The sequence below is a fragment of the Osmerus mordax genome, chromosome 12, assembly GCF_038355195.1.
Source record: "Osmerus mordax isolate fOsmMor3 chromosome 12, fOsmMor3.pri, whole genome shotgun sequence".
In the NCBI taxonomy this organism is placed as follows: domain Eukaryota; kingdom Metazoa; phylum Chordata; class Actinopteri; order Osmeriformes; family Osmeridae; genus Osmerus; species Osmerus mordax.
This window is the reverse complement of record NC_090061.1, coordinates 135936-151744: the sequence shown is the minus strand read 5'-3', so window position 1 is coordinate 151744 and position 15809 is coordinate 135936. Positions and strand designations below refer to the sequence as shown.

The window sequence follows — 15809 nt, the reverse complement described above, 5'->3', positions numbered from 1 at the left end:
CCAATACAGGTAACAAGTGCACGAGTTCTAAACTGGCAAACTTTTATTTGGACAGAGCCACTGAAGACCGTCTCTTCCATATATAGGCTTTAGGTACGTAGGCTCCTGTTTCAGTTGGTCATAGTAAATCGGTGTCCCTGTAACTTACGAACATAATATACTCGATACGGAGTTCGCTGTTTGTGTTGATGTATCTAAACCTGCTGGGATTCAACTGCGTCAGCTGCTTGAAAGCGCGTGCCTCGTATTGTGCAACCAATTGAGGCAAAATCAACTTGTTTATTGATGCCTACACTTTATTCATGAACAAATGAAAAAGAGTAATAAAAGCCTGTCTTCGATACTGTCAGTGTTGGATAAGTAGCCTGAGCCGACGCTACAGGTGTATTGACATAATAGGAGAACCCGACACTTCCTGATGGCAGCAAATGCAGACAGGTGACATGACACCAGCACACTTTTCGGTGTCATTTCCGATCGTCAGTCGCTGTAATAGCAATATATTTTATGAAAGACCTGCGCAAGTCCTATGTAATATTGATATGCCTCCAGACTTTGGAAGTAACAAAGTAGGATACAAATACTTTGTTACTCTACTTAAGTAGATATTTCTGGTGTCAGCACTTTACTTCACAATACATTTTTCTGACAACATTTTACTTTCACTTTTTACACAAATATCTGTAGTTAATACTTATTGCATTTTCAAGCCAGGCTCGTTACTTTGGTTTTAATCTGTATTTGGTGTTTTTTCATGTTCTGGCTATAACGCACAACAAATGTAAGATACCATGGAGCAAGCAGAAGGCAACAAGAAAAAGATTTTCCAAAATAAATAAATAAACATTGATGAGGACTCTACTGTACTCTGCTAAAAAAAAATCAGTTTCGAAAGGTTAAAAAAATATTTTGGAAAAAAACGTTGTGAAAAAAACGTTTTGAAAGATTGAAAAAATATATTTAAAAAGAATTAAAACTTTTTGTGTGACGTTTTTTTGTGTTTTTTTGTTTGGCAAGGTTGAAAGAATTTATGCATCATTGATGACTACTTGATGAGAACTACTATACACTAGCTGTACTATATTGTGCTCTGCTCTGCTTTACTCCACTCTGTTTTAGGCTTCTCTGTTCTCCACTCCTCTCTTTTTACTGTGTGTGTTTCAAAAGGTTGAAAAGATTATAATTTTTTACCTTTAAAAGTTTTTTTCAAAAACTTTTCCCAAAACTTTTGTTTCATTGATGAGGACTCTACTCTTTTGTGCACTGCTTTAAACTACTTTGTTTTAGGCTTCTCTGTTCTCCTCTCTGCTCTCCTCTTCTCCTTTCTCTGTGTTAAGGTAAAAATATTGTGTTGTGTGTGAAAAAACGTTTTGGATGAGAAAGAGGGAGTTAGCGATGTCTACATGACTGAGAATAGAGGGAAAAGTGTAGTCAGTACTTCAACTTTTACCCGAGTCTTTGTAAACATGAGTATCTGTACTTCTACTTGAGTGAAGGATGTGTGTACTTTGGCCATCTCTGGATTTAACACTGCACTGTTGATACATTTACATTTAGTCATTTAGCAGACGCTCTTATCCAGAGCGACTTACAGTAAGTACAGGGACATTCCCCCAAGGCAAGTAGGGTGAAGTGCCTTGCCCAAGGACACAACGTCAGTTGGCATGACGGGGAATCGAACTGGCAACCTTCGGATTACTAGCCCGATTCCCTCACCGCTCAGCCACCTTGACACCCTGACCCTAACTCCCTCCACTGATACATTTACAAGGCTCTCAAGTTTTATCCAAAGTTTGTCGTGAGATTACCGTACCTGTGAAAGTTGGGGTACGTTGTCAGGTATCCGGGGGGGTGGGGGTGACACTTGCATGACATTTTCTCAAGGGCAATTTTGAGGGGGGACACCAAAAGTAGTGCTGTAATACATTACCTACGTTGTATATTGGGGAGGACAAATCGTATTTTTCCTAGGATTGTGGGGTCGTGTCCCCTATCCCCCCCAGGATTTTCGCCAATGCAACTATCAACTCGGCAGAAAACGTACCTCCGTATGCCTGTGCCTCGTCCCTAATGTCATTTTGTCACTTCTTTCCCAGTATGACCACTGTTGCCTGATGCATGAAGCTCCATCAGAGCAGACAGCCCTCTTCAAAGATGGAGGAGTTGGCCCTCCGGGGGCAGAATGGCAGGACCAGAGAGGCTTCCCAGTACATGGAGCCCTTTCTGGGGCAGGAGGGCAGGACCAGAGAGGCTGCCCAGTACATGGAGCCCTCTCTGGGGCAGGAAGGCAGGCCCACTCAGCACAGAGAGAGGCAAGGAGGCAAGGTAAGCACAGCTTAGAGACTGATGTGGTGATCACAGTTTAGAGATGGGAAAACTCATATAAACATTTTGGAAAATGAATGTATTGCTATTTTCTAATGTATCTAGGCAAAAATGAATCAATTTCATAGTTATTTTCAAAAAGTTCACTTTATTTTTTAATTTAAACCCAGTACCTCCCGAGATACATTGCCCGTTTAAAAATCCTGTAAAGTGGAATTGAAAACGAGTTTTAAGTTCATCACACCACAGAAGAATGTGTTGTTAACTACCCATTCAAATTCGAATGAAAAAAAAACACTGTCAAGTATGTTAAATTAGGCTTTGAAATCGTGAGAAAATCAGCAGTCTTCTTCTGCTTGAGACTGGGTTAGTGCTTCTAGGGTTCAGGCGTGTCGCCTGAAGGAGCTGAAGCTCCACCTCCTCGAATTTATTGAATTTAGCAACAACAGCAACACTAGCTAAATCAATTGCAGATATCAGAACAGACCTACCTGCAGTCTCTGAGTGTTTTATGTGTTAATTACTTTGTCTTTGCATCGTACCAGCTGAGTGACAGAATGCAACCGTCTGTATCTGACATAGATAGGTCACTGTGACGTAGATCGGTCGGGTTTTGGCTCCGCCTATACAAAACCTGAGCTGAAAACGAAATGGAAGAGAAACTGTTCAACGGTCTAACTCCACAGTTCAGTGCGACAAAGTTTTTGAGCTTTGCACATGCTTTCAGGAACTCATTTCACACGTATATAATGTACTGAGAAGCAAATCATGGAATTTGCTTTAAAGGATCTTTAAGTTATACGTTTAACATCTTCCTTTTTTATTAACAAATGTCCAATTTTCCCTAAAAAATATAGTTCTTAAAACTATGTTCTCCAGAGTGGCTGGTGCCATTAGGGCCGTGCTGAACTTGGTCAGACTGAGAGCCTCATGTTGCCCTGCAGGGAGAAGCGTTTGTACTGGCAGGTTTACTAGAAAAGGAACATCCTTCTAATACACATTTACATTTACATTTAGTCATTTAGCAGACGCTCCAGAGCGACTTACAGTAAGTACAGGGACATTCCCCCGAGGCAAGTAGGGTGAAGTGCCTTGCCCAAGGACACAACGTCAGTTGGCATGACCGGGAATCGAACTGGCAACCTTCGGATTACTAGCCCGATTCCCTCACCGGTCAGCCACCTGACTCCCTATACCTACACCTGGATATGGGTCACCTCATGAAACACAAGCATCATTGTTCTGCATTGTATTGCTTCAGTAATATGCCCAAAAATGTACTAAACAGACTTCTCTGTCAAACTCTTCGCCCAATAAAATGGCACAAATGGAGCAGGCAAAACCCATAAACACTGTCCAGTCTTGTATGTCTGCAAGGTGTTTGAGTGCTTGATCTGTGTGTGCTTGATCTGTGTGTGTTTGATCTGTGTGTGCTTGATCTGTGTGTGTAGGGTGTATCCAGAGAGGCCCTCAGCCTCTCAGGGGAGCCTGAGGGGGCTCCTGGTGACATCATCATTCTGGGACAGAAGGTGGAGGAAGACATGCACTATGGTGACATAATCATGATAAATCTAAGCAGCTCTGAGCTGGCTCCTTCCAACACTGTGAGCAGTCTACAGGTCCTCAAGCAGCAGTATCAGCACCAGCCTCAACGACAACATCACCACCAACAACAATATCATCATCAACAACAACTAGAACTCCAGCCACAGCCCCAGATGGCCCTCTGCAAGGCCCGGTACAACTTTGACCCCAAGCAGCTGGGTCTGGAGGACTGCAAGGACTGCCTCACCTTCCTCAAGGTTGTTCTGGAACCTGAGTGAGGCAGGGAGACAGAAGGCAGGGAGACAGAGAAGTAGGGAGAGTGACAGAGACAGGAGAGAGAAAGAGAGAGGAAAGGGTGTGCATGTTTTTTCAGTTATACAGGGAACCTGTATACTTAAGAACTTGGTTAGGTTACTGGTCTTTAAGGGAAGGCATGTCTGCATGATTCATCCCTGTGTTGGGTCAGGGTTAGTGTTGGCGTTGCAGGCTGTAATTAAAGTATAAGTAGGTTTTTTTTGCCAAGAGCTTAGTGGCTGCTAGGACACCTATGGCTCACACACCCACACTCTCTGTCTGAGTAGTGGTGTGTGTGTGTGCTGTGAAACACGCCACCTGGCAAGCTAGTGCATGTAAAAAGTATAGCAGAAAACCAAAAATCAGAAGTGCATCAAACTGCATTTCGGTGGTCAGACTTAAGGAACAGTCTGTATCAGACACAGTGTAACCACATCTCAGCTACCAGGCATAGTTCACAACTGTTAATGTCTGTATGACAAATCACAGCACCCTCATGTTGAACTCATCCTGTTTGCTTATTACTAGTTGAAATGCAGGTTTCTAAATGAATGCCAGCTCTTCAACCAGACTATTTCTAGATTGCTTTTCCTTGCTTTCTATTCATGTTTTTCTTTTTTTTTAAAGCTCAGAGATGGCAAGAAGCAGAGCCAGAGGCACGCACTGGACAGCTCCAGTAGAGACTGCTCTCCTAACAGGCACTGTTTCAGAGAGACCGTTATATAAGAACCTTGAAGCACACACACTCTCCATTAAAGCATACTTTATCTGGGCTGTTTTTTTAAAAGCAGATAGTCAGATGGGTTAAGAAAGGCTGGTTATCCTAAAAGAGGCCTTGGCCTGCTCTACCCTCTCTCTCCCTCTCTCTACCCCTCTCTCTCCCTCTTTCTCCTTCTCCCTCAATCTCACTCTCTCTCTCTCAACCCCATTCCCTCCCTCTCTCTCCTCTCACACACATGCACACTGTCTCACTTGCTTGCTCAGTTATTTAACACACCACCCTTTTCCCTCCCCCCTCTCTCCTCCCCTCCCCCTGACTCTGCCTCTCCTCTCTTAGGGAGACCTCCTCACAGTCATCAGGAGAATAGATGACGACTGGATTGAAGGGAAGCTCGGGGACAAAGTTGGGATTTTTCCTCTTCAATTTACAGAGGTCAGTGGTCTTTCTTTCTTTCCTTTTCCATTTAGTCCACCTTTCTTTGTCTACCAAACATGTCAGGTTTCATATCTGCCCTTTCTCCAGTGCTTGTTGATGAGTGGACTGTGATAAGTCCTCAACTCTGAAGCAGCTGGTTGATTCTAATCTTTGATGCATAGAGACATGTCAGTCCTCAGGTCCACCTTGTCTGCGTAGCCAACCGATTACGTGGTTTTCTCAGGAATTGCAGTCTACACACACACAGACAGACAAGTGCATCACTGTTTTAGAGTTTGAAATTATGAAACAACGTATCTTCATTATTCTACTTTCCTCTCTTCTCCTGTCCTTTCCTCTCGTGCAACCACGTATGAAGTCAAAGTAATGCTTTCTCTGCTTGAATGACATAACAACACATCCATCACAGAGTGAGTGTTATGTCTGTCTGCTTGCCTGCCTGTCTGTCTTACCACCTCCCTGCACAGCACTAGTCACCACTGTGTGTCTGCCTGACTGCCTGTCTGCCTGACTGTCTGTCTGCCTGACTGTCTGCCTAACCAACCAGTGTAAGGCCTAAGGGAAGTTGGTGAGGACGATATTAAGAAGAGGCACAGCTGTAGAGACACAGGGAGAAAGCAGGAGTAGAGGCAGTAGAGACACAGGGAGAAGTCAGTAGAGAAAAGGAGAAGGCAGGAGGGATATATTTTATGATCGGTTATTCTTTGTAAGATGTGGAATTGACTGAGAGTTTCTGACTGTGGGATATATTTCTGTTTTCTCTTGTGTTCTGAGTTTTCAGTTTTTCTTTTCATCTCTCTTGTTTATTTATGTCAGACACTAACAGTTTCCATTCTCTTCAAGACAAACTCTGCGGCTGCCAAGCTTCTCGAGGGAAGGAACAAAGTGAGTGACTCGTCAGATTATCCCCCTCAACTAGGGAGCGGTAATGGGACCAAGCTTGAACGGAACACTGCTGATGTGTCCAACTGGACAGCAGTCGTAGGGGCACCCCAGGGTCCTGCCAAGATCCCCAACATCCATGACCTTCCTGCCCAGCCCCCCCAGGCACCACCCCCCCACTACATCAGCCTGAAGCGCCCCCCCCAGGGCCACCCCCCAGGCCTCCCCAGGCCCCTACGGCCCCGGGACCCCCCCCACAACTTGACCAGCACAGTTCACCACTCTGGGACCTTCTTACGGCGTGTCAAGCACTGCTCTCAACACACACACAGACACCTGTCACACGTAAGGTCACAGTGTGTATGTGTGTGTGTATGTATGCTGGAAGAAACAAACAGGGTATGTCAAGTGTTTATGGTATGTCTTTCTTTTGGAGATACTTATTCTACTTTAGCTTGTCGTCCTGCAGTTGTTGAGAGTCTTCATGCTTTCTGCTTCCTCTAATAATAGGCAGAGGAGGATAACACTGCAGGAATGGTAGGGAGCGTGTTGATAGACAAGGATTATCATGAATTCTCACAATAGGAAAGGTGAAACACTGTCTAGTGGAAGTAGAAGTGTGAGGAAAGAGGATGCTTACTTCTCCAGCTCAGTCTCTTTCTATCCTTCTTACATGCTTATGATGATGACTCACTAGGCAGCAGGGTTAGTTACATAACAAACCCCTCCTCTCCTCTCCTTTGGTTCAGATCTCCTTCCTATTTCTCTTTACCGAGAAGGTAAGACTCTTTTTTTGGATGAAAATAGAAAACTAGGCCCTGCCTCAGTTTAGAGTGGGCTCTGCCTCAGTCTTTCTAAATGCCTAGTGACTGCAGTGAACCATGAGGAGTGGAGGAAATGAGGAGTGGCGAGGAGAGGAGGAGTGGAGTGGAGGAGAAAGGGAGAGGAGGAGATGAGGAATGGTGTAGAGATGGAGGAGAGGAGTGGAGTGGAGTAGAGAGGGACTAGACGAGAGGAGTGGTGAGAAGGAGAGGAGGAGATGAGGAATGGTGTAGACAGGGATGAGTGAATTGGAGATGGAGGAGGAGGTGAGGAGATGAAGGAGAGGAGGACTGGAGGAGTGGAGACAAGGAGTGGAGGAGAGAAGTGGAGTGGAGAGAAAAAGGAGTAGGAGGGGGAGTCAGGAGAGACCACAAGTATGAAATACAGAGAAACAATTATTTATTCTCGTACATCAGTAGGCTGGTAACCGTATATCCATCTCCTTCTCTCCTTCTATTTTCTGTTACTCTCCTGTCTTTCATATGGTATGAACACTGCATGGCACTAGGAACTGGCAATGATGACCGCCAGGCCTTTAGTTTCTAGATCTGTCTTTCTCATCTCTCAGAACACCTCACTCACTTCAAATAGGTTATCAGTTGCTCTAGAGGAAAAGCTTTGAAAGAGAAATACTGTAATGCATCCAAAGTATCTGCCATCGACAGCAGGTAGAACAATGAAGTACCATTACCCAGTATCTTGACAAGCAGGCAACTTGTCCTCGGGCTAACTTAGTCTCACAGCGCTTCTTTTCACTCACCACACGTAATAACGGCATCTTAGCCATGAGTCTGAAGAGCAGCTGCATGTGAATGTTATGTCTGAATGGGAGCACCTCGAGGCTGACTCCCCCTGACCTCCACAGGAACATGCTGCTAATCCTCACCAAGATGCAAATGGAACTAGGGCTGTGTTTACATCTGGATAATAATGATGGAAATTAGGATAAGTATAATAACAGTGGTATTCCTTGACACTAGCCTGGGAAAGACGCCACTTCCATAGCTATGTGTGATTGTTTTAAGTCATAGAGAAGAAATCTGTAATTTCCTGTGTAGCGACCGAAATGGTCATTAATTAACAGCATCCTATTAGGTGCAGATGGGGCAGAATAAAGTGAGAAGAAGAGAGAGAGATATTACATTTACATTTAGTCATTTAGCAGACGCTCTTATCCAGAGCGACTTACAGTAAGTACAGGGACATTCCCCCGAGGCAAGTAGGGTGAAGTGCCTTGCCCAAGGACACAACGTCAGTTGGCATGACCGGGAATCGAACTGGCAACCTTCGGATTACTAACCCGATTCCCTCACCGCTCAGCCATCTGACTCCCTATATTTGGGGGAAAGAGAGTGATATGGAGGGAGGTAGAGGAAGAAAAATAGCAAGAGAGAGTGAGGGAGAGAGAGAGAGTGAGAGAGAGAAAGAGTGAGGGAGAGAGAGGAAGCAGCGTCATGGTTGACTCACTGTTGTGCTAGGGGACGAGAGAGACCGTCTGTCCCCAAAAGGAGTAAAGACATTGGAGCCTAGAGTCAGATACTATAAATCCCTGATTTGTTCATCATTGTTTTTTACGTCTCAGAGTGGGAGAGAGAAAGAGGCTTTGGTTGTATTATGTCTTATATATTTATCATATTTATTAAGTTATAGTAAATATATTTACTGATATAGCTGTAGCTGTAGATCTCAGCACACAATCTAATGTGCTGAGATGGTTACCGAGGCTCCACCAGGTGTTTATACTGGCTTGAATGCATGTCTGTTTACAGAATATCCTCAATATCTCATACTTTCTTTTCCTTTCTGCTTTCTTCCTGTCTTTCCCTCTTACATTGTCCTCTTCATCTCTCTCTCTTCTCCTCCTCCACATCTCTATCCTCCTCTATCTCTATTCTCTGTCTCTCTTCTCTATCTCTCTTGTCTTTTTTCTCTGGCTCTGTGTGTCAGGGTGAGAGGAGGATGAACGAGACTCCTCCCACTATCACTATGGCTCTGATCAACCCCCAGACCTCTTCCTCCTCTTCTTCAGCCGACACCAAACTGCCATCTTCCACCCAGCAGCTCTCCATCAGCGTGTGAGTAACGACTAGCGAGTAGCTATGCTCCCAGAGAGAGAGAGGAAACAGTAATGACTGGCGGGCAAGGGCTGTTGTCCCAGCAGTAATGACTGGCGGGCATGGGCTGTTGTCCCAGCAGTAATGACTGGCGGGCATGGGCTGTTGTCCCAGCAGTAATGACTGGCGGGCAAGGGCTGTTGTCCCAGCAGTAATGACTGGCGGGCAAGGGCTGTTGTCCCAGCAGTAATGATTGGCGGGCAAGGGCTGTTGTCCCAGCAGTATTGATGGTGTTCTTGTTGCCTAATGATGGTGTTCTTGTTGCCTAGTGATGGTGTTCTTGTTGTCTAGTGATGGTGTTCTTGTTGCCCCAGGTGTGCTGCTCTGTACTCCTACAAGCCCCGGCGTCCGGAGGAGCTGGAGCTGAGGAGGGGGGAGATGGTGGGCGTGTACGGCAGTTTCAAGGAGGGTTGGCTCCGTGGCCTGTCACTTAGGACGGGTAAAGTGGGCATTCTGCCAGGCAACTATGTCACCCCAGTGCTCAGGTAAGAGGGTGGGACCCCAGATAACTTTGAGAGAACTTAATTAGCTGGCTGTGAAGGATGAATGGAATTTTAGGACTGTGATGTAGCTAGCTACTGTGATTGGAGGAGGAACAAATAAGAGAACTGTTCACTTTCAAGAAGTTTACCTCTTCACACTGTACCATGTTATGTTGGTCCGCAATATAACCTCTTTGTATCTGATTCTCCTGCTACAGAACTTCAGCCAGGCTTCTAGAATCAAAAGTTGCTTCTGTGGCCTCCGGAACAGTGCCTGGAAAAAGAACGTCGGGTTCCAAAGGCCCAGCGGTGGTCGTCGCCCTTGACAGAGTTGATTCAGAAGGAACCTCCTTCTCAGCAGGACAGGCCCCGTCTGGCAGTGGGGGGGGGCAGCCTGTGTTGTCATCAACAGGCGCAGGGAGAATGTCCCTGAACGGGGGGTCCCAAGGATGGGACAAAGTCAGACGAGCCTTCCATTCATCACATAGAGGTGAGAGAAGGGACCTAACGTACATAGTGCTCAAATATAGTGCTTTGTAAACATTTATCTTCAGGCTGTCTTGATAGACCTGACGTTTACAGGTGTAATTTACTTTTCTAGTCAAACAGATAGACCCTAACCTCCCTCATACCATGTTTCGATGTGCAATAGCTTACAATACAATACTTACAATAACTTGCACCGCTGAACCGTAATGCATTTCCTATGTTATTAGTGTTGTATCTAAATGTATTGCTAAATAGATTAATGTTCGTAAATTGTAAGTTGATCTTTACATCATCAAAAAGGGGCATCCTACTAAAACATTTACATTTACATTACATTTATTCATTCAGCAGACACTTTTATCCAATACGACTTCCAAGAGAGAGCTTTACAAAAGTGCATAGGTCAATGATCATAAACAACAAGATAGCCCCAAAAACATTGTGGGTAGCCAAAATATGAAGCATATATTGTGAAAAGAAAATAAGTGCCAATGGGAAGAAACATAAGAGCATGTAGTTAAACAAGTTACACTTAAACAACATGAACCTCAAAGTGCAAGAGTGTACCTGTAGGAAAGCAAGTAACAATAATATAATTCAAAGCGAGTACAAGAAGTTAAATCAGTTACAACTAACCATCAAGAGAAACAAGTCCCTCAATAAGAGTCATTTTTGTTTTCCTGGAGGAAACTAACATCAGGTCCAGCAAATCAAGTACCGTTGTACTCCCGGAACAAGTGCGTCTTTAGCCTTTTCTTGAAGGTGGAGAGACAGTCAGTATCTGTGATGCAGTGTGGGGAGGTGATTCCACCATTGGGGGGCCAGACAGGAGAAGACCTTGGGTTGGGATCGGGCGCTCTTGAGGGGTGGGACCATGTGTAAGGCTGGAGGAGAGACTTGATGTAGTCGGGTGCAGTCCCGTTCACCGCTCAGAAGGTCAGTACCAGGGTCTTGAATCTGATACGGGCCGTGATGGGAAGCCAGTGGAGGGAGATGAGGAACGGGGTAACATGGGAGCGTCTGGGTAGATTGAAGACCAGACGGGCCGCTGCGTTCTGAATTCTCTGAAGAGGGCAGGTTGCGCGTGCTGGGAGACCGGCGAGCAGCTAGTTGCAGTACTCCAACTTGGAGAGGACAAGTGCTTGGACTAGCAGCTGGGTGGAATGCTTAGACAGGTATCTCCTGATCTTCTGGATGTTGTAGAGGGTGAATCTACACGACCGGGAGACTGCAGCAATGTGGGCTGTGAGGGAGAGCTTGTCGTCCATGGTAACCCTGAGGTTCCTGGCAGAGGATGAAGGCGTCACCGTTGCAGATCCCAGGGTGATTGAGAGATCGTGGGTGATGGAGGGTTTGGCTGGGATGATGAGAAGTTCTGTTTGGGCGAGGTTCAGCTGGAGGTGGTGCTTGGTCATCCAGGCGTAGATGTCTGTGAGGCAGGCCTCAATTCTAGCTTAGCTCCCCGGATCAGTCGGGGGGAACGACAGGTACAGCTTCGTGTCGTCAGTGTAGCAGTGGTAGGAGAAGCCATGGGAGGTGATGATTGGACCAAGTGAGGTGGTGTACAGGGAGAAGAGGAGGGGTCCAAGGACAGAGCCCTGTGGGACACCAGTGGAGAGCTGGTGGGAGCCTGACACTTTGTCTCCCCAGGAGACCTGGTAGGATCTTCCCGACAGGTATGATGAGATCCACTGAAATCCAGTGCCAGAGATGCCCATCTCAGAAAGTCTAGTGAGCAGGATCTGATGGTTAACCGTATCAAATGGTGCAAGGTCCAGCAGAATGATGACGGATGATCTTGAGGCCGCTCTGGCAGACTGGAGGGCAGTGGTGACTGACAGGAGGGCGGTTTCTGTGGAGTGGCCAGTCTTGAAGCCTGATTGGTTGGGGTCAAGCAGGTTGTTCTGAGAGAGAAAGTCATCTGACAGTTGGTTAGATACAGCGCGTTCAATTGTTATTGAAGAAGGGTAGCATTGATACTGGTCTGTAGTTCTGGAGGACGGCAGGGTTAAGGGAGGGTTTTTTGAGTAGAGGGGTAATTCTGGCCTGTTTGAAGGCAGAGGGGAAGGTGCCGGAAGTAAGAGAGGAGTTAAGGACATGGATAAGAAAAGTTATGATGGAGGGAGAGATGGTTTGAAAGGGGAGGGGACTGGATCAAGGGGACAGGAGGTGGGGCGATGAGAGAGAATGAGGTCTGAGATCTCTGCCTCGGACAGGGGAAAGAAAGAGTTTAGATATTTAGTTGGGTCAGTCATAGAGGGTGAGTGGGCAGGAACGGTGGGCTCAGGGAACTGACTGCTAATGTCAGCGACTTTTTCCTCAAAGAAGGAGGAAAGTCAGGGAGGAGGGGGGGGGGGCGGGGGAGGGGGGTTAAGAAGGGTGGAGAAGGTAGAGAAAAGTTTGTGAGGGTTTGAGTTAATTTTGTAGTGGGTTTTAGCACCAGTTATGTGAGCAAAGAAGGATTTAAGGAGGGAGTGATAATTATCAAGGTCCAGACCGTCATCTCCTCTCAGCTGCCAGAAGGGTGGACCGTTCTTCATGAATAACATCCGTGAGCCATGGGCAGGAGGGAGAAGATCGTGCCGGCCTGGTTGACAGGGGACAGAGTGTCAAGTGATGCAGTTAATATGGATAACAGGGTGTTGGTGGCAGTGTCAGTGGGGTGGGACGTGAACTTGTCAATGGGAGAGAGGGAGGATGTTACAATGGAGGAGAAATGGGAGGGGGATAGGGAGTGGAGGTTGAGACGGAAAGTTATGAGGGGTGGGGAGACAGGAGGAGTTGGGGGAGAGAGACAGAGAACTGGATAAAGAAGTGATCAGAGAAGTGTAGTGGGGTTACAAAGGTTAAGTCAGTGATACGGTTAGGTGTCAGGAGATGTCAGCTGTTTGCCTGCCTTGTGGGTCGCCGGTATGTTCAGCAGCGCAGTGTCAGGTCGAAGGAAGTCAGGAGAGACACTACAAAAACCCTACAGATGATGAGAATGGCTTCTGGTGGTGTGAGTGGTGTGAGTCCCTGACCCCTGTTGTCCTCAGGCTCAGCTCAGAGAGGAAGCCATTACGCCTCCTCCAGCTGGGGCCTCCAGCCACACGGCTACTCCCCTACTCTGCCCAGGAAGAAGCACAGCCTGCTGCCCCAGCCCGAATGGATGCTGGGGAGGACGTCTGAGCCCATAGCGCCCTCTGCTGCCAGCGTTGTGAAGGACAGAGAGGTGTTGGGCAGAAAGGCCTCCAGCGTTCCTCAGTCCATCCTGGTGAGGCCAGAGGCAGGCAGGAACCACACAGACAAGGTATGCAAACACCTTACCCAAGCCTTTACCCTACCCCTTACCTCCATAGATCCATACAAGATTGATGTTTATGGATGTCAGTTCAGATGGAATATTTCATATTTCAATTTTTCAGGCTACCAAATCTGTGAGGTTTGTCACCCAGGATGAGCTGGGGCCTGTGGCTGGTGAGGAGAGCTGGCAGGGCGAGGTGTGGGCTCCCTCCCTCACACTGGGCCGCGACGGCCCCGGCATCCTCCTCAAAGATGGCAGGGTGCTCAGGACGGCCTCTACAGACAGCCTAACCTCTTCTCAGAAACCTTCCTCATACGCACCCTCATCAACCTCACTGTCAGCAGCATCACCAACACAGGCCAGTCCCAGCAGGTAGAGTGTGTATACATTGATTCATCCATGAAGCAAAAAGCTAACAACATCAAGCATAAGTCTAGACCAGGGGGGGCAAACCTGCGGCTCAAGAGCTGCATGCGGCTCTTTGCTTACTCCTGTGAGGCTCTTACTGAGCGGCTTGGGGAATAAAAGGAATACAACAAATATATACTGTATATATATATATGGAGCCTTTCGCATTTAGTATCACATATCACATCATTGTTTAAGACTTAAACAAACCACACAGAGCTGTCACAGGGGGGGGGGGTGCGAGACCCTGTGCAAACTTAACATGCGAGGCCCTGCTTATTGACATACACGTGATGCACACGCAAGAATCACTTTCAACCCGCACGGAGACTGTCCATAATTCCGACAGCTATTATCCTGCGCGCACGCGGAGCCACACCATTTCTGCAAGACGTGCTGAAAAATGTATCCAGCAATCCTCGAATCGACTTGTGAAATTCTTGCTTCTTTTTCATTTTATTCCTTTTCTCAGCACCCGACTCATGTTTGCAAAATCGGTCTTGCTCTCTTGTAGGTGACGTTTGTTTCTCCCGGCCGTCTCCTTCCTCCTCGCACGGTGTAACATAAATCATGAACGAAAAAATATATGAGATTTTTTGACAAACACGCCCCCGGTGGCGCGAGGCCCCCGGTGGCGCGAGGCCCCCGGTGGCGCGAGGCCCCCGGTGGCGCGAGGCCCCCGGTGGCGCGAGGCCCCCGGTGGCGCGAGGCCCCCGGTGGCGCGAGGCCCCCGGTGGCGCGAGGCCCCCGGTGGCGCGAGGCCCCCGGTGGCGCGAGGCCCCCGGTGGCGCGAGGCCCCCGGTGGCGCGAGGCCCCCGGTGGCGCGAGGCCCCCGGTGGCGCGAGGCCCCCGGTGGCGCGAGGCCCCCGGTGGCGCGAGGCCCCCGGTGGCGCGAGGCCCCCGGTGGCGCGAGGCCCCCGGTGGCGCGAGGCCCCCGGTGGCGCGAGGCCCCCGGTGCCGCGAGGCCCCCGGTGCCGCGAGGCCCCCGGTGCCGCGAGGCCCCCGGTGCCGCGAGGCCCCCGGTGCCGCGAGGCCCCCTGTGCGGTCGTATAAAACTGCTTTGTATTATGACTGTCATTAGATATGTAAGCCCCTGTTGTAGTGCGTGCGTGCATGTGTGGCTCTTTGCTATGGTGCGTTTTTTTGGGGGGCTCTTTATGCTGGACTGGTTAGCCACCCCTGGTCTAGACTAATACAGTAACACCCCTACCCCCGACTCCCCCCCAGGCACAGGCTGACGTCCTCCTACCGGGCCCAGACAGACTCCGAGTTGAGTCTGACCAAGGGAGAGCTGGTGCTGGTCCATCCACACCGGCCTGACGGGCGGGTTCTGGTGACCCAGGAGAGCAGCGCCCAGACAGGCCTCTTCCACAGCAGCGTGCTCCACTTCCTAGAGAGGCTGAGCTGACTGGTGGTCTGCAGGGTTATGGGGGAGCTGACTGGTGGTCTTCTGTCCTTTAAAGGAGGTTATGGCTGTACATGTGTATAATTCATTAAAATGTGCTGTGTAATGTGTCATTTTGCTGTTGAATGTGTTGAAGATGAGATGACCGGCCTGCCAAAGCAAGTGTGTGTGTGTGTGGATGATGTATATCTTGTGGATGTGTGTGTGTGGATGTAAATCCTGTGTGTGCGTGTTTGCACATCTTCCAAGAGATTTACCCAACAAATGGCCAACCTGTACAAAATATATTTTTCCCTAGAAATGTAATGAACCTGTTCAATACTGTGGTTAAGATAAAGTTCTAAAATGTATTTTTGTGTATTTGTCTGTGGTTCAAACATCGGCACAAACTCACCTCTGACTTTAAGAGTGTTTTATGTGTTGACCTATATTATTGCACACTGTAGTCAGTGCCTTTGTAAAAAAAAGATATGGTAATAAACAATGCTTCCATCAACAATGTATGTGTCTCACTTTTCTAGACTTCAAGTGTGCAAAAAAGCCTTACCCTTACCTTTTTTAAATACACGCACATAGTGATAATATGTATTGGCGCTGGATGTAA

At 47.7% G+C, this 15809-nt stretch overlaps 1 protein-coding gene across 5 annotated transcripts; it reads left to right on the top strand.

The window, feature by feature from the left end:
* sh3rf2 (SH3 domain containing ring finger 2) lies at positions 1-15697 on the top strand. Of its 5 annotated transcripts, none has more exons than XM_067248177.1 (12): positions 1-93; positions 2097-2199; positions 2251-2325; positions 3777-4127; positions 5222-5317; positions 6164-6205; positions 9086-9099; positions 9453-9623; positions 9839-10110; positions 13145-13398; positions 13514-13764; positions 15028-15697. In XM_067248177.1, exons 2-12 carry the CDS (start codon positions 2119-2121, stop codon positions 15206-15208), a joined length of 1788 nt encoding a protein of 595 aa, XP_067104278.1. In that variant the 5' UTR covers positions 1-93; positions 2097-2118; the 3' UTR covers positions 15209-15697. The 5 variants fall into 5 exon arrangements, with proteins under 5 accessions (XP_067104278.1, XP_067104277.1, XP_067104276.1 ...); XM_067248176.1 differs by having other exon boundaries at positions 8972-9099; XM_067248175.1 differs by having other exon boundaries at positions 6164-6547.
* Positions 15698-15809: the final 112 nt, after the last annotated feature.